Here is an 18,837-nt window from a genome sequence, read left to right on the forward strand (position 1 = left end):
TCAGGCGGAAGAGTCCCCGATAGTACATCAATGCAGGGTACCATAGTCAGGTTTATTTGCAACTTGCCATAACGTTAACCATAGTCCAAGGCACCTTACTAACTGCGTTTATGGTAAGAGCGTTGTAAGCCTCGTATTCCAAGCGTAGTATAAACTTGACTTCTATGCTACCATGCACCAGGCTAAGCAAGTTTTTTTTTTACAGACAACAGCATATCAGACTATACATTTTATTGCTAACTAGCTAACCCCGCGAACTCTGTTCCGCCTTAAAGGCAATAAATAAGCCATCGCAATTTTTCCTTATTTGCTCACCGTTTAGACCTACCCTGGACTATGACAAACATTTTAAAACCAAAATCAGCTCAATCGGCCCAGCCGTTCTCGAGTTTTAATCAGACTAACGAACAACAATTCATTTTTATATTCGCCCGTATTACAGGCGCTGATTCGCTATACGTGATGTTGTCACGACACCCAAAGTGACCAATAAGTTGACAACACAATGCAACGTCTATTCCAATTGTAACAAAAATGTGTTGCGAATTTTTCGGTGTCACGAACTATTTGACGCTGACTGTTATCTTAAGTCAAGGCAATAAGGTTCAAAATCCCAGCATTATCTTTGCCGCAGGTGCACAAGCTTCGCTTATCCGTGGACGACCTGATCCCGGGCGCGGAGAGCTCGGGCAAGGGCAAGAAGGGCAGCAAGCGCAAGCGCTCGCCCTCGCCGCCGCCGCAGAAGCACGGCAAGAGGAAGAGGTCAGTACTAAAGCCCGGTCTGTGAGCACGTAGAATTTTGTCCAATGACCCCAAGCTACCCATCCTTATCGCTCGCGCGTAATTATGTTGTTGTCGCGCTCGCACACTCACTGCGGGCGCCCGTCGCACAGTCGCGACAGCAATATAATTACGCGCGAGCGATAAGGATGGGTAGCTTGGGGTCATTGGACAAAATTCTACGAGCTCCCGGACCAGACTATAGAATATGAATCTAAATAAAAAATAGAGTAGTTCAAAAAACCAATGAGTATTTTCTTACGTATGGAGAAATAGCTCTTCGTTCATTCATCATCAGTCATCGTTTAAAACAAAACAATAGCCGGAATGATTTTACCAGATTGCCATTTGAAAAAAAAATAAAAACCTGAATTTATCTTTTATTTTATTGTACAAAAATCGCCCCACCTTCTTTTTTTATGTCGGAAATGCTTTGCGCATACCCACTGACCGATGGGGACGACTAGTGAGTTATGTGGAATCTCCGCAATAGGGCCGGCGGGCCTACCCATTCATGTAACCTGACGGTGTCCACCGGAGTTGGACTCCGGTGCCGCGAGTTATTGTCCTGACTTGGACTATCGTCCGCATCTTCGTCTAAGAATCACCCACCTGACGGGACACAACGAATAATAAATTGTGTATTGTTACAGCCGCATTACGAAGCGGCGCGACAATGACGCCGACGACGAAGAGGATACGGCGTCGCGGGATAACACCGATGCCGCGCCCACGCCCGACACCGAACGCTCAACCGACAGTCAGTGATATTTAGAGCGCTTTCACATTTAGGCGATTTAGCAGCGCGACAACCGCGCTGCCGAAAATTACTATGTGACAGCGGATGTATGCCTTCACATTACATAATAATATAATAAAAACGCCGCTGCCGCGCTGCTGTCGCGCTTCTAACGCCCTTTTTACCCTTGCTACATATGTATCGCATTCAGATGCTCTAGCTTGAATTTGAAGACTCAAACTGGACCATTTCATGTACTCTCAGCTCACGTGGTCTTGGCCTTGTCTTATACATATTATAAGACATACTCTAGCTCAGTGATGACCAAGAGGTCGACCGCGAGCTACCAGTCGACCGCGAGCTACCGGTCTACCGCGAGCTAACGGTCGACCGCGAGCTACCAGTCGACCGCGAGCTACCGGTCGTCGACCGCGAGCTACCGGTCGACCGCGAGCTACCAGTCGACCGCGAGCTAACGGTCGACCGCGAATACGATTTTGGTAGCCCGCGAGAGTTAAATAAACTGAACAGAACAATATTAAAAAATAATATTGCTTATTTTCTCTACCTATAAATATAGGCACTCACACGCTTCGGTCGGTCGTAACGTGGTAGTATTGTTGCTGCTAAAATGTTTCATTTCACTCTTCTAAACTCTACCTTGCAGTCGACCGCAAGAAATATTTTCCAGCATAAGTAGACATCACATATCAAAAGTTTGGCTACCCCTGCTCTAACTGTACCGTTTGGTGTAGTGGTTCAGAACGGACTACTATGCCGAGAGGTCCCGGGTTCGATTCCCGGCCGGGCAGAAATTGAAATGATGAATTTTAATTTCTGTGACGGGTCTGGGTGTTTTCTATGTATAATACTCGTATGTATGTATTTACAAAAAAAAAGTATATAAGTATGTTTATCCCGTCGTCTAGTACCCATAGTACAAGCTTTGCTTAGTTTGGGACTAGAGGCGCAGTGTAAAAAATGTCCAAAGATATTTATTATTATTATTATTAAAGCTAGAGTTAAGAAACTCCAACGGTACTCATTGAACCGCAGTCAAACAGCTCCTTTTGTACCCTTACAGCACCAGCGGCGGCGCCTGAGCCGGCCGCGCCCGCTCCCACGGAAGCACCGACCACGCCCGCGCCGCCTTTAGACGCGCACGACGACTCGCAGGGCAAGCACTCTGATTCCAACACACAGGTAAATAGTTAACTGTTGCATATTGGATCGCAGGCCGCCTTTATATATGTATGTATAGCTATAGATATACGATGCGTGGCTGCGCCCGCGTTCTAACGTCTCAATAATAAATCAGTGCGTTGACAGCAGTCTCGTGTTTCACTCGCGTCCTGTGCTCCTATACTTACCAGTGGCGACTTCTACCCGCGTTTGTAAGAAATAAAAATGGCCGGTGCAAATTTCGGATTTATTTCAAATTTTGATCACAATCTTCAGACTTGGAAGATATATAAATGCAGATTGGAGCAGTGGTTTATTTCAAATGATGTCACGGACAAGAGCAAAAAACGGGCAATTTTGTGCTCCTATACTTACCATTAACATTACTGGTGACAACATGAGAACTCGATGGAGAGACTGGTAGTTCAGGGCCAGGTGGAAGGCAGAAGAGCACGCGGTCGATCGCCAACCCTCTGGATAGACGCCATCACGAAGGCCACTGAGTCCACCATGGTCCAATGTACTCGCGACGCCTCTAACCGTCAGAAATGGAAGCACATCGCCAGGAGAGCTACCCTCGGAGATAACATCACCCCACCATGTACCTCGTCAGCGCAACCACGACCACTCTGATAAGAGTGCCCGACTAAGAAGAAGAATGGTGACATTACACTCCTTTAGGGACGTAGCCGGGTACACACGCTGGGTTTAACTAGCGCCACCTAGGGATTTATCACGCAATATACGTATCTGTTTGACGCCCGCCACGCCCGCACCGCCTCTCGATGCACACGACGACTCGCAGGGCAAGCACTCCGATTCCAACACGCAGGTAAATAGCTAACATTATTGGTGACCACATTACACTCCGGTACACACAACACTAATCACGCCAGGTTTAACTAGCGCCACCTAGGGATTTATCACGCAATAAACGTGTCTGTTTGACACACGCCACGCCCGCGTCTCTTAATGTGCACGACGACTCGCAGGGCAAGCACTCTGATTCCAATACGCAGGTAAATAACTAACATTATTGGTGACCACATTACACTCCGGTACACACAACACTAATCACGCCAGGTTTAACTAGCGCCACCTAGGGATTTATCACGCAATAAACGTGTCTGTTTGGCGCTCGGAAAACCCGCGTCTCTTGATGCGCACGACGACTCGCAGGGCAAGCACTCCGATTCCAATACGCAGGTAATAGCTAACATTATTGGTGACATTACACTCCTTTAGGGACGTAGCCGGGTACACACGCTGGGTTTAACTAGCGCCACCTAGGGATTTATCACGCAATAAACGTCTCTGTTTGACGCCCGCCACGCACGCGCCGTCTCTTGATGTTGATGCGCATGATGACTCGCAGGGCAAGCACTCCGATTCCAACACACAGGTAAATAGATAACAATCTTGGAGTACCCTCCTTTGTGTAAGTAGTTAAATAAATGTCTACTGCCATGACCTAAGGCTATCTCTTTAAAAGTTAAATAGAAGAAAATTAACAGCGAAGTTTTGAAGAACGGTCTTTTTGGCATTTTTGTTTCATTTACAGAGATAATTCAAATTCATAGATAAAAATAATAAATACACACGGTGCTCAACTTGTATGATAGTACACCTTTCATGTGCATTTCCGACTTCGTTTCTCTCTTAACCGGTTTTTTATAGTATATTTTTGCTAACACAACAATAACATTTAATTGGCATTGATTTTTCAGTACACATCTCAGTAAATTTTCTACTGCAATAAATTCAACTGTCCAAGCACTGATAACTAAAAAATACTTTGATTTTGTTGACTTTACTTACATTTATGTCCTATCAGGAGATGATAATCAAGGAGGAGCTAGAAGACAACGTGACGGACCAGACGCACCACATCGTGGTCCCGTCCTACTCGGCGTGGTTCGACTACAACTCCATCCACACCATCGAGAAGCGCGCCTTGCCGGAGTTCTTCAATGCGAAGAACAAGTCTAAAACTCCAGAGATATACCTGGCTTACAGGTACGTGTTACTTTTCAGGATTATATGATTGGGAAAATAGTATAAAATATAGAGCACAAAGATCTGAAGAAAAATTGTTTCTAACAAAAAATTTAACTAAAAGCCGTCAACTTTTCCCTCTATAAACGTCTTTAATCAGTAATGACATTTAATTTCGTTGAACACTTACACCCGTATTATTTCACAAACGATACTTGCTTAAGTGAAACAGCAAATCGAACGCACAGCGTTAAATAGAGATCTGTGATTGGTCCGTGTCACCCTGTGCGTCCACGCACACTATGAGATCTCATAGTAATGTTTGTGAGTACGGGCGTTAATTTTGTTGTGTCGTTTGCTTTTTATTGAGAAGAAATTATCTTTCCTTTAGTTATAGTCGTGCCATGTTTTGACCGAATTAACAATGAAACTCACAAAAAATGTTGATGGTGACAGATTTACCGGAAACTAAAACGTAAACAGTGTTAAGGAGTAACTCCGTTGTTTCTTACGTTTCTAAAGTCTGGTCCGTGAGCAACCGTGAGCGATAAGGATGGGTAGCTAGGGCTCATTGGACAAAATTCTTCACGGGCCGGGCTTTAGTAGCATACATATAATTACTTGATTTAGAATTTTTTGTACTCTTTGGTCAGGAACTTCATGATCGACACCTACCGTCTGAATCCTACGGAGTATCTCACAAGTACCGCTTGCCGCCGCAACCTAGCGGGTGACGTATGTGCCATCATGCGTGTGCACGGCTTTCTTGAGCAGTGGGGCCTCATCAACTACCAGGTAACAATCGGGAATCGACTGCAGAAATATCTAAAGCAGTGGTTCTTAACCTTAAGTCACGAGGGACCATTTTACCAAATTTCTGTCTTGTCAGGGACCACGTTTTTTTTTTCAAAATCCTATGAAAGTGGAGGTCGATTTCTCGCCCACTGTGCGCCGTTTGCGTTATGTTGACTCTACTCATCACGTCACATCACTTGTTTATTACGATGTCTTCGTGGACCACTTGGAATGCCTCCAGTGGTCCGCGGACCACCGGTTAAGAACCACTGATCTAAAGCCTTGTATCCTTTTGGCATGCTCAGGCGAATGAGTCAAGTGGAGACGCCTGAGTCGAGCCACTATCTCCTTTTGAACGGCTCGCCCAAATAAGCCACTAACAAGTGGATTCAAGGCTTTATAATATCTTAAATAGGTATTGATAATTTGAAATCTTGTGATGTTACATAACAAGTTAAAACAGTACGCAGTGTCTTGTTTGGGTGACGTCACGCTCATATTTATTATGTTTTTCATCCATACACTGTTCGCCTAAGAACCAACAGTGTTGAAAATAACTTCCTAGGTAAGAAATGATACGACTTTGTATCTAACAACAATGATTGCTGGCGGACACTTCCATAATATAAATAAACTATTTTTTTATTACTTACATAGATCGAGGCGGAGTCTCGGCCCACGGCGATGGGCCCGCCGCCCACGTCGCACTTCCACGTGCTGTCCGACACGCCCTCCGGCCTGCAGCCGCTCGTGGCGCGCCCGCCGCAGCCCCGGCCTGGTAAGTAAAGCATAACATGTTGATGTTATTGGTTTTCGACCTTGTGATAAGTGCATAAAGTTCAAGTTATGGTGTCTTAATATTTGCCAGTGCATCATAAGAGGTTAATATTTTGACTGGTAACATCAGCCGCATTTTAGCCTTTCAAAGTCAAAGTCAACGCTCTAATCAGCGTGTTGTAAACACCTGTAAACTTAGGATTTGGAGATCTTTATTGCAACGACAAAATTTGTATGCAGAATAAATTATTTAATTTCATTGTTGCAGCGGAGAACGCGGCGGTGCCTAAAGTGGAGGCAGGTCTGCCCAACGGCACCGAGGCGGGCGCCGGAGCACCGCCCGCGCTCAAGCACGAGCCAGGGATCGAACTCGGCGCCATGCCCGGACTCAAGCTCGACCAGGTAACCGTGATATTAATACATCTCAAGAGAAAAAAAACAAGGCCCCATAAACACACATTTATGTATGATACAGACATCACCTAAAGTACGGCCAACGAGAAGCGATACCAAATGTAAACAAACTCAATGTCATGGTCATTTGGAATAGCAGGGGTTTGACTTTGACGAACGAACTTTGGCGAACGAGACATTACGACAAATACACAAGATGGGAAGAGACAGAATAAATTGTCAGTTCGACAGTCGAATCGACCTTTTGTATCACTGCTAGCTGGCCGTACTTTACTTGACTACATGCTATTAAAACGACAGCAACTTGTTAAAGTAGTGCATATAAAATACATAACAAAACAGTTTACATTTATGTATTGAAATTGGAAATGTTCTCTGCTTGGCTAAGGGATAGAGTAATATCTGGTGATTTTCAGGTTTAATTTTTAATTTAATTGTCCCTTTTTCATGACAAATTAGAACCATAAATGAAGATTATGTTCACATAGTTGAAAGGCGTGAAATATTGTAAGATATGTACCGGTCCATGTTTCACGTAAGTTATGCTAAGGCAAACTAAATTTTGGCATATGTAATAGTGTCCTAAAAACTGCCTGAGTACTACTGTAGAATAAGTATATCTTAAAACTCATTTTCTTCTCAGTACCGCGGTGGCGCCCGCGGCCGTGAATGGACCGAACAAGAGACTTTACTCCTACTGGAAGCTTTGGAACTACACCGGGACGACTGGAATCGCGTCGCCGCTCATGTCGGCACAAGGACGCAAGACGAGTGCATCCTGCACTTCCTCAGATTACCCATCGAAGATCCTTACCTGCATGATGCTTCTTCAGGTACGTTCTGATCTAACTAGGCTAACGTCACGTGCAAGGTCAGCAGCACATAAAAGAAAAGCGGGAAATTCTGAATCGTGAAAAAAACCTGCCTTACACAAGACACAGGCCCATCGAGGACCACCAGTACATGCATGATACTTACCTCTTAAGGTACTAACTAGGCTAGGGTTAGGTGTGTGGACCGAGTAAGAGACTACTTTTACTGGAAGCGGTGGAACCGCGTCGCCGCACGTCAGCACAAGGACTCAAGACGAGTGCATCCTGCACTTCCTCAGGCTACCTATTGAGGATCCTTACCTACATGACGCTTCTTCAGGTACGTTCTGATCTAACTAGGCTAACGTCACGTGCAAGGTCAGCAGCAGATGGAAGAGAAGCGAGAAATTCTGAATCGTGAAAAAAACCTGCCTTATACAAAACACAGGCCCATCGAGGACCACCAGTACATGCATGATACTTACCTCTTAAGGTACTAACTAGGCTAGGGTTAGGTGTGTGGACCGAACAAGAGACTTTACTCCTACTGGAAGCGTTGGAGTTACACCGGGATGACTGGAATCGCGTCGCCGCACACGTCGGCACCCGGACGCAAGACGAATGCATCCTGCACTTCCTCAGATTACCTATTGAGGATCCTTACTTGCACGATGCTTCTTCAGGTACGTAACTGTACCGACTGACTAACTTTAGAGCTATCTCCTCTAAAATTAGTCAGTCGGTGCTACTAGAGCTGAAAGTTCTGGAGTTCTAGAAGACTGGCTCTGACCTATAGGTAATCGTGTAAAATCGCATGGTCTAAATTATAAATACCATAATGTGATATTTTAATTCCAACAGGAGGCGTGCTAGGCCCACTAGCGTACCAGCCTATCCCATTCAGCAAGATGGGCAACCCAGTCATGAGCACGGTGGCTTTCTTAGCTTCAGTGGTGGACCCGCGCATCGCTTCCAAGGCCACCAGGGCTGCTATGGACGAGTTTGCCGCCATCAAGGTAACGTAGTGATATTCTACTTGTATTAAGTTTTAGATCTGCAGGTTTTACAACACTTATCCGGTTCGAAGGACCAATGTAGGGGTCTCGACCGGGAAACTACTAAATGATAACTGAACTGTATTTATAAAGGATTTAATGAATACGTTAAACAATTTGTGGTAGACAAGTAAATAAAATATAGGAGCGCGCACGGTGTCGTCGGTGACGTGTTGTGAAATAGCAGCCCATCGACGCAAGAGCGTGCCGAGGCCAGTCGAAGATGCCCGAATATTTTTAAGGCGAATATTATAGATAGTTTCATACACGAAGACACGCCCCACCATTCTTCCGCTAATGTTTGAGTGTTATCGGTACACGCTAAATTATCCACGAATGCACACGCATACTACAATAATGACACTCGGATCAAACTCCCCGCACCCCGCGCTTCCTTCGACCAAGAATCGGTGGGGCGCGTCTTTGAGGATAAAACGATCTACGTATATTATGCAGATTTGTATAAACTAATTAGTATTTTAAAATGTTCTCGCCTTTGCTAGTTATACTTGCTCAAATCCGTGGTGGTGGGGGCCCGGTGACCTATAACACAAAATATAACAGAAGGTAAACTCATGTATGTACCTCGCTTTGCATACCTCTCTCGCTCGCACGCTCGGCCGTCGCGCTAGGGTTGTCTTGTCATGTGTTGCGTTTATTTCGATAAGATAGAAAAATGTTACTCTTAATACTATGCAAGAAAGACAATAACAAATATCCACGTATACTTATTTATATTTAGTACGTTATTATAGTAATAGTTTGCAAACAAATACACGAGAAGGGAGTAGTATTTAGTTGAGTGACACTATTATCCAACTAATATTATAAATGCGAAAGTTTGGATGTCTGGATGTTTGTTGCTCTTTCACGCAAAAACGACTGAACGGATTTTGATGTAACTTTACAGTATTATTGTTTATAACCCTGAATAACATATAGGCTATAATTTATGACGATCTGTGACAAACTAAATTTCACGCGGGTGAAGCCGCGGGCAAAAGCTAGTTATCCAATAATTCCTAAAACCTCTCTAAAACAATTTGATATTCCTAATAATTGAGTTGGCTTTCAATTTCAATTGGAATTCAAATAAATAACTTACTTACCTCCCCGAATCAACTGGTAATTTAAAAAATGAAAATTCGGTATTTAATGATGAGTTTAAGCAACCAAATACCGAACAATTATAATACGACTTTTTCTGTTCACTCATTTTCGTCAATTTCGCAAAACAAAATAATATCACAGGCGGTTGACCGGCGCGTGACTCAAGCGAACCACAGCGAACGTGTGGCGAACGTCTGTCGCACCACGTCGCGCTCGCATTCGTCCAAGACAGTCTTGCTAGAGCGGTGTCTATGTGTGCGTGGCTCGAGCGCGTTTAGTATGGAGTTTGTCTTCTGTTATATTTTGTGCCTATAACACAGGTATTCATTTACCTAGCTCAGGCTCCGGTCTCACACACTCATTAATGTGTTTTCTTTAAATGTATTTTGTCCTGTATTTCGTGTGAGAAAATAAATCATTTATTTATAACCTGGATTTTAATTATATTTCTGTCTCTTTGTGTGATCATCAGGACGAAGTACCAGCAGCAATGATGGAGGCTCACGTAAAAGCCGCAGGCGCGCAAGGCACCGGCGCCGCGCTGGCCGCCACCGGCATCGCCGGCACCCAGCCCGAGGGCGAAGCCGCGCCGCCCGCCGTCGCCGCTCCCGCTGCACAACCCACAGGTCGGTCCCACTTCTTTTATTCATATTCAAACAGTTTCGTTCGTTCGTTCGTTTCAACCGAAAGACGTCCACTGCTAGACAAAGGATTTCCACAAAGACCGGTTCTGCGCAGCTCGCATCCAGGCACCTCCCACGACCTTCACCAGATCGTCGGTCCACCTAGTGGGAGGCCTGCCCACGCTACGTCTTCCGGCTTGTGGTCGCCACTCAAGAACTTTCCTGCCCCAGCGATCATCAGCTCTGCGAGCTATGTGCTCCGCCCACTGCCAAATAATTTATTCAATCATTTCTAGGGCACTTATACACGTCCCAAATAAAGCTTGCCCTACCACGACTTCGGGATAACATATGGGCTGGTGCTGAGAAGTGGCGGAAGAAACTCGGTCACCTTTGTCATTTATAAAAATAAAAACATCCGAGTAATATCAGGGGGCGTAGTGTGTTTATGTCAAACGCGTTCGATTTCGACGACGTAAAAAAGTGACATTAAATGTATGACAGATTGTACAGCGGAAACTTTCAAGAACTAAAATCTTCATATATTTTTTTAACGCGCTCGCTAATGACGACGTTTGATGTAAACTCACACTAAGCCCTCTGATGACTCGATAAATAGCAGTTAGGCACAAACTTTAGGTACATTTCATAATATGAATAGAACTTTTAATAATGACCACAGATGTTGGATAGCTGGTTGACAAAGCAGCCAACGGTAATCAATATTTATTTTTTAGATAACGTAACAATATCAGACACCTATCTAAAGCATTATCGAACCGGTTTGGCCGAGTGGCAACTGAGATCATGCATGCATGCTATAGCAAAAAAAATTAACCACGAACACTCAACATATTTAACAAATACATTATTTTATCGACGACCTCATAAAAGTAGCGGGAAGGCGCTGGAGGCAAGCCGCCACCAACCGGCCATTTTGGAATTGGGGGAGGCCTATGTTCAGCAGTGGACATCTTATGGCTGAAATGATGATGATGATTATTATTTTATTAGCAGCGGAGAAGAAAGAAGGCGCCAGCGATGTGAAGACTGAACCTATGGAGGTGGAGGAGCCCGAGCCCAAGGTCAAAGAAGAGGCGCCCGACACGCCCGCGCCCGATGACAAGGAAGCCAAGGACTCCGCCGAACCACCGGCCGGTAAGTAATTCAATTACTAACCCGTTGTCTTACGTCCTTCACTGGTTGGATTTTTATAGGCGGCCAAGCTGTAGATCCTGGCTATACAGGAGTTGCAGCCGTGGGAACGAGATGTAGGAATAGTCCCGTAACTTGTTGTCTTAGGTGAGCGACGGAATACGACTTCACGTGACGTCTGACACGTCATAACACGCGATTACGTAAGTCACTATATTATGACACCGACAACTTGATACTTTCGCATCGGGTCGCGTTGGCGAGTTTGTCGTTATCCTAGGACCCATGGAGGTAGAGGAGCCCGAGCCCAAGGTCAAAGAAGAGGCGCCCGACACGCCCGCACCCGATGACAAGGAGGCCAAGGACTCCACTGAACCACCAGCTGGTAAGTACTTCAATTACTAACCCGTTGTCTTTCGTCCTTCACTGATTGGATTGTTATAGGCGGCCAAGCTGTAGATCCTCGCTATACAGGAGTTGCAGCGGTGGGAACGAGATGTAGGAATAGTCCCGTAACATTTTGCCTTAAGTGAGCGACGGAACGCGACATGCAGCGACTTCACGTGACGTATGACACACATCATGACATCTCGACTACGTAAGCTTTATACAACGACTACTTGATATTTTCACATCGGGTCGCGTTCCCTTGTTGGTCGTTAACCACGCCCGCACCCGACGACAAGGAGGCAAAGGACTCCGCCGAACCACCGGCTGGTAAGTACATTAATTATGTCCTTACTTTCCCGTTGTAATAGATGAGCGACGGAACGCGATATAAGCGACCGATGTAATGCGACCAATACTTCACGTGACGTATGACAAGTGACTACGTTGGCCACTATCAATATAACGACTACTTGATATTTTCGCATCGGGAAGACAAGGAAGCCAAGAATTCTGCTGCCTGGTCAGTTACTTCCTAACACCCATTGTCTTAGGTGAGCGACGCAACGCGACATAAAGCGACGCGACTTAATGAGACCTATACTTCATGTGACGTATATGACACATGTCATAATACGCGACTACATAGGCTTTATACAACGACTACTTGATATTTTCGCATCGAATCGCGTTACCGCGTTTATCCATCATCTAGGACCCATGAAATTAGAGGAACCCGAGCGAGCCCAAGGTCAAAGAGGCTAAGGACTGCCGAACCACCAGCTGGTGGTAAGTACTTAGAATTATAGTGAAACGTCAAGTAGCAAAAATCTAAAACTAGCAGGAGGGCGATACAATCAATACTGGGTTATGTTTAAAGCATACATAATGCCCGATTTCGAGATAAGCGATAATAACAAATACTTTACTTATTACTATTTGAGCTAACCTAATCTATGTCGATTATTTAAAGATATAGATCAGTGCACTGCCAATATGTAAATAAAATTTTATCCAAGATCTAGCACATAGAACGTCAAAGAATAAAAGGTGTTTGGGTTTTTAAGATACCCTTAAGTGGACTGTATAATCTAGACTTTACGTAAATTATCGCTGCAAAACGGGAGAATTACAATACGAGCACAATCACTGAAGAGGTCAAGAGAAATGGTATGGAAAGGTTTTACTGCGGTTTTTCCTGGTCACAGGCGGTCACTGATGCACTGTGATTGTGATGCTGTTCAGCTCAGTTACATAGTTTTGATGATATTTGATGTTGTGAGAACGTGTGGCCGGCCGGCACAAAATACATTGCGAGAGTGCTCGTCAAAGATGAGCTGTCACTTTTCTATCTTCATTCGTTCTCTTCCCTTCAACGGACCCGGATGTGATGAAAGGAAGGTAGGGATGGGAAATGGAGCTAAATCGATTGTTGTAACAAAAGGTATGGTTTCAATAATCGTGTATTTCCAAGCAGATGCCCCAACAACAGTGGACGCCAAGCTGCAATCGGCGGCAGCGGCAGCCTTGGCAGCGGCCGCGGTCAAAGCCAAGCACTTGGCCGGCGTGGAGGAGAGGAAGATCAAGTCCCTGGTCGCGTTGCTGGTGGAGACTCAGATGAAGAAGTTGGAGATCAAGCTCAGGCATTTCGAGGAGTTGGAGGCTACCATGGAAAGGGAGAGAGAAGGTATGTTTTGGTTTTTGAAGCAGCAATAGCCCACGGATTCGATGCGATCTACCGATTCTAGTCACGTTGCCATTTCGATAATTTATTGTACGGAAACATATAGTACCACTGTCTTCCAAAAATATTGATGAAAAATAAGAATGTTCAGGCATAATTTGAAAAGGTTTTTCGCATGACATCACACCTTGGCAATCTCTAAAACTAAGCTGACTGTCTCGCGTTGTCATTGCCATTGCAAGTCATTTTTATTTTGACGATGTGAGACTAAAGTCTGTTCGCCGAGAGTTGATAAAAAAATTTAAATATCAGAGGTTCTAAACTTATTATAAATTGCGGCCCGCTATTGTGTCGATATAATGAAAAAGTTGGTAGATTATCATTATTATCTCTTTTAAATTTACGGGAATTATTCCGGTTAAGGCATACGTGGGGATACGGATCAAACACGTGGCGTCCATGTGTTGGATAAAAAGTATTTCATTATTATCAAGTGGCTTATAGTGTATCCCAATGTTGGGCAAAGCCCTACCCACTGTCATACCATTCATTTTGGTTTTATGTAAAATAAATCTATTCCATTTCACACATTGCGTTTCACACATTGCGGCCCGCCTGCCGGGGCGCTTGACGACAGCTGCGTGGCTCGTACCATGGTACTCAGTGCGCGTTGTGACAAACGACGCCCGCCATACAGAATGCAATAATTAAGGCCATGATTTCCCAAATTGTCGATTTTTGACNTATGCACGGTTTCTAACCATAATATTTATTTATTTATGTTATGTTATTTAAGTATTTTCATATCCCATAGTACAAGCTTTGCTTAGTTTGAGACTAGAGGCGCAGTGTTAAAATATTATGTCGAAGGATATTTAATTTTATTATTTATTTATTAACTATTTGAAGATTACGTAAACCGTCATCCAACTTACGGTTTGTTTTTACACTGTGGCGTCAACGCGTCGCGCGAGTGTCAGTGCGAGGTGTGCGGGGGCTGAGGTAAACAAATGCACGGCATCGAGGCGGTAAATCCTAGCCTTAAGCGACAGTCGCTATTGCAAGCCATTTCATAATATTTATCAGCTCTCGGCGAACAGACTTTACACCTTGTTAATGGCCACCAATATAGACTATCAAGGGACTAAGTTAGAATTTATTGGCGGTCAAGCTGTAAATCCTCGCCATACATTACTTGCAGTAGTGGAAACAGGAGCTGGGAGATATTCTAGTGTTACGTATTATCATCGTATTATCTGTTCCTATTGCTTAATAGATTAGTTTAGAATCGTGCATCATACTGTCACTAAAATTGTCACTCACACTGAGCCCATACACATCTAGGTCTAGAATACCAGCGGCAGCAACTGATCCAAGAGCGGCAGCAGTTCCACCTAGAACAACTCAAGGCGGCGGAGTTCCGCGCGCGGCACCAGGCCCACCAGAGGTACACGGCTTTGAAGTAAATAGCACCTCTTTATTTTCACTTCGCTTTAATTTTTTGTTGCCGTCTAATATCCATGCTCTTGGGTCCATGTATTGTTGTTTCCTCGTGAAAAGAGGTTTGCCCTTCTCTTGTGTATGGCAAAAGTAAAGTCATTAGAAAAGATATCACCAAAATTATGTTTTGAGTCTTGTATTCTCTTCTAACGATTAGTAACTTGTTTTATTTGCGAAATAAATTGATTACATAATTATTATTAACGTAACATCCTGTATAATCAGTTTTATTCCTGCAAAATATAAAGAATCAAAATTGAACTTTGGATGTTGATCTAATATTGAAGTAGAGTCGCTAAAATGGTCAAAATGATACAAGAATATGGATGTTAGATGTGTTTTTGTAATTCAACTAGGTAATCTTGATACCTAATTGAATTACCATGAATATGTCATAATAGAAAGAACAATAAGTAATAACACTCGACAGTTGGATTTAAAAAGCAAGTAAGCAAGATTGCATGCGGCATGTTTTTGATGTCCAATAAAGTTTATATTTATACTCACAGTGTTAACTACACTCGCGAGCAAAAATATGGAATCACCCTATTTATTCCGAGCGATCATAAGAACTAAATGAGTAATAGAAATATCAATAAAAATGGTGCCATTTTAAAGGTGATATTATAAACTTAAAATGTATACCATAGATACATACAATACATAGTCTTTCAGTTCTTAAGACCGCTAAGAACACAAAGGGGTGATTCCATACTTTTGCTCGTAAGTATATTTATTGTTCCAACTATAGACCGTACCAATCAATAGACTTTGGCAAACAAATAAGGGCGACTATAAAGTACTACAATAATGGTAATAATCCTTAATGATTTCTTATTTAAAGTTACCAAAGTCTATTACTTTAATGAATTACACAATTTTAAGTAGAAAACGCGTCGGTACACTTAATCTTTTTACTGATTAATGTTTGTTGTGTGGATGTGTAGTTGTTATCGTTTTAATTGAAATGCATGTGTGTGTATAACACTATTATTTTGTTGTTGTTGTCTAAATTGTTGTTGTTTTAATCATAACTAAATTTCAATATTTTTGTGTCTCTCTGTAGAAGTTTATGAGCACGTAAATATTTTTAATTTATTATTTATAAATTAAACCTTCCTGTCATTAATGTGGCATTCGAACTGTCATTTTTATGATCGATTTTGGCACAGTTTGCGAAATAATTAGTTTATAAAATTAAGAATCGGACTCACTGAGTCGAAGTAGCTGAATTACGTCGCGGGTCCATTTTTATTTTATTTTTCCCTGGGACAAACTTGGCCTTCATCGACAGTCAGTCTTCAAATTACCGTATCGGTACCATCTCCCGGTAGCGGTGCCGTGCTGTTATGACCGGTGCGGCACCATTGACTTCTAGGCCCTATAATATACGTACAAAATATAAATGAGTTTTAGTATAGTATCTAACGCCCGTATTCACAAACATTACCATGAGGTCTCATAGTGCGCGTGGACGCACAGGGTGACACACGAACCAATCGCAGAGCTCTATTCAACGTTGCGCTTTCGATTTTCTGCTTCACTTAAGCAGGCATCGTTTGTGAATACGGAGGTTAGGTTTCGACAAGGCACTAAGTGACGTCATCCTACCAGGTTGCAAGCGGAGAGCGGGGGCGCGGCGCCGCCCGCCGGGCCCGAGCAGGCGCCGCCGGACGCGCCGCCGCCGCAGCCGCCGCACCACGCTTAGGTCACGTGGCTTAGTTCATAATAATAATGTACGTTAGTCTACACCTAGGGAACACGTTATAGTTCTTGCAACACACGAAGGCGAGTGAGCTTTACTTGTGTGTGTGCGTTAAATGCACATAACGTAGTGTAATGTCTATCAAAACTTGAAAAACGAACAGTAGCGAGTTGCCACACATGTAAAGCTCGCATTCGTGAATTGCAACAACTATACTCTCAAACAAACTTTATGCGATAAGTGGTTTTGATATTACAGCGTCAGATTTGTGTTGACAATTTTCACTCGTACAGTCAGCGTCATTATAGTTCGTAACACTCAAACTGGCTAAAAAGTTAACAACACAATTATTCCAATTGTAATCAAGACGTGTTGCGAACTTTTTGGCTACTTTGGGTGTCAAACTTTTTGACGCTGACTGTACATGTCAGTTATTGGCGATAATAGCCAATATGTTATGATGTCGAACTGCCGATTTAAGTATCAAAGTATCGGTAGTTCGAAGTTTCGAACCCCGTCACCGCTGGACCATTATGGCGAACCCTTGTCTTCGACACGTGTTTTCTTACCGCTTAGTCCTATTTTGAAGAACTACGAAAGATAATTTGCAGTGACAATTTGAGATAAATAATCAGTTTGGTATAAAATTCAGGCCACTTATCGTGTATCGGTTTTGTATGAAATCAATTAGACATGACTATTTTAACATTCGTCGCAAAACGTGGCATCATCATAGTACTATTTTAAATACAACAATGTTCACTCAATGCGATTTCCTATACACCCACGTACGAGGTCCGTATTATTGAAGGGTTCCTGTCTTACTTAGAATCAATTGATTTAAAGGAATTCTTGGTCAATCGCACGTGTGATACCTCGTTTGCTCTGATTATACCTTATAGCTCAAATACATTTCTACTTGACATAAAATATAGTATTTTTCCAAATATCTTAATGTGAACACAATATTGATATTTAAGCGTATAGTTCGTGTTATGTATCACTAGTTCTAATTAACTTATGTGTAAGTCAGTAAATGTGCAAAATTGCGAGCATCCAAATGTTTTAATTGTATTAAGAGTATTAAAATAAAATCCTTTGATTCATTTGTTCAGGTTTGTACGAGATGAACTATTTTTGTCATTATTTTACACCGCCACGAATTTGGTTGTATTATAACATTACACGATCTGCATTTTCCAATTCCAATTTGTATCATAGTTTATTAAGATCTTCAGTAATTATAATTTGATTTCTTTATATTTTATGTTTCTACTATGGAATAGATGAATTAATTGTATGTGATTAGAATTAATTATTTTAATGTAAGTTTATATTTGAAGTAGCCGATTTTATTGGCCATAACGATTAGTTATGCAATAAACTATAATGAGAAAACGTCCTCAGTTTTATTTGTTCCACTTCAGTTGCGTAGGTAACTTTTAAATGATCGGTAAATATTATAATAGGTAAATGCGATAGTTTCGTCAGTTTCACGCAATATAAGTAAATTGATACTGATTGATTACGCATGATTAATACTATAGTGTACGCATTTCAACTGACGACTACACTACGTGTTAAATATGTAGACTACGCTAGGCAAAGATGAGAGTACGTAACAAAGTTTGTAAGACTGAACTTTTTTTGGGAATCAAAACTATTTATACATCATCCACACAGTTAAAATTTCCTAAATGAGTAAGGCCCAGAACAGACGGTGAAACGCAACTGCAACGAAACCGCAACTGCTATGTAGTTACTTTTCAGTTGCATCTAAGTTTCTACCATAGCGTCCGTTGAGAGACCACACATGACGCGACGAGTTTGAAAGTTTCAAACTGGTCGCGTCATGTGTGGTCTCACCGTCACCGTCTGTTCTGGGCCTAAGTCGTTTTAAAAACGTACGCATTAAAATCACATATCCATTTTCATATTCTGATATGATCTCGAGGTAGGATAGCCAGTTCCTCTGTGGTAGAAGTTCCCTTCCATTAATAGGGATTCTGTTAAAAAAAGAAATCCGAGAAAAACCAACATCGAAAAAAGATATAAAATGTTAAAGCCTACTAGGTAATGAATTTTCAAAAAGTTACAAAATCAACGATAACTTCTAAACGAAGA

At 42.7% G+C, this 18,837-nt stretch overlaps 1 protein-coding gene across 5 annotated transcripts; it reads left to right on the forward strand.

Moving 5' to 3' along the window:
* The first annotated feature begins 755 nt into the window (after positions 1-755).
* On the forward strand, positions 756-17,793 carry LOC114359390 (SWI/SNF complex subunit SMARCC2-like). Of its 5 annotated transcripts, none has more exons than XM_028313778.1 (14): positions 756-762; positions 1,434-1,540; positions 2,604-2,722; positions 4,536-4,717; positions 5,350-5,491; positions 6,149-6,269; positions 6,537-6,670; positions 7,326-7,515; positions 8,356-8,510; positions 10,132-10,285; positions 11,297-11,440; positions 13,302-13,511; positions 14,853-14,970; positions 16,623-17,793. In XM_028313778.1, the coding sequence occupies exons 4-14, from the start codon at positions 4,539-4,541 to the stop codon at positions 16,714-16,716; spliced, it is 1,641 nt and encodes a 546-aa protein (XP_028169579.1). In that variant the 5' UTR covers positions 756-762; positions 1,434-1,540; positions 2,604-2,722; positions 4,536-4,538; the 3' UTR covers positions 16,717-17,793. The 5 variants fall into 5 exon arrangements, with proteins under 5 accessions (XP_028169579.1, XP_028169580.1, XP_028169581.1 ...); XM_028313779.1 differs by having other exon boundaries at positions 11,300-11,440; positions 13,299-13,511; XM_028313780.1 differs by having other exon boundaries at positions 11,300-11,440.
* Positions 17,794-18,837: the final 1,044 nt, after the last annotated feature.

This window comes from Ostrinia furnacalis, unplaced genomic scaffold, assembly GCF_004193835.3.
Source record: "Ostrinia furnacalis isolate ACB-3 unplaced genomic scaffold, ASM419383v2 OfSCF4362, whole genome shotgun sequence".
NCBI lineage: Eukaryota > Metazoa > Arthropoda > Insecta > Lepidoptera > Crambidae > Ostrinia > Ostrinia furnacalis.

Coding starts and splice junctions, on each gene's coding strand:
- LOC114359390 (XM_028313775.1), top strand. CDS start 4,539: ATGATAATCAAGGAGGAGCTAGAAGACAACGTGACGGACCAGACGCAC. Junction 4,718..5,349: donor GAGATATACCTGGCTTACAG/GTACGTGTTACT, acceptor CTCTTTGGTCAG/GAACTTCATGATCGACACCT. Junction 7,516..8,355: donor CCTGCATGATGCTTCTTCAG/GTACGTTCTGAT, acceptor TAATTCCAACAG/GAGGCGTGCTAGGCCCACTA.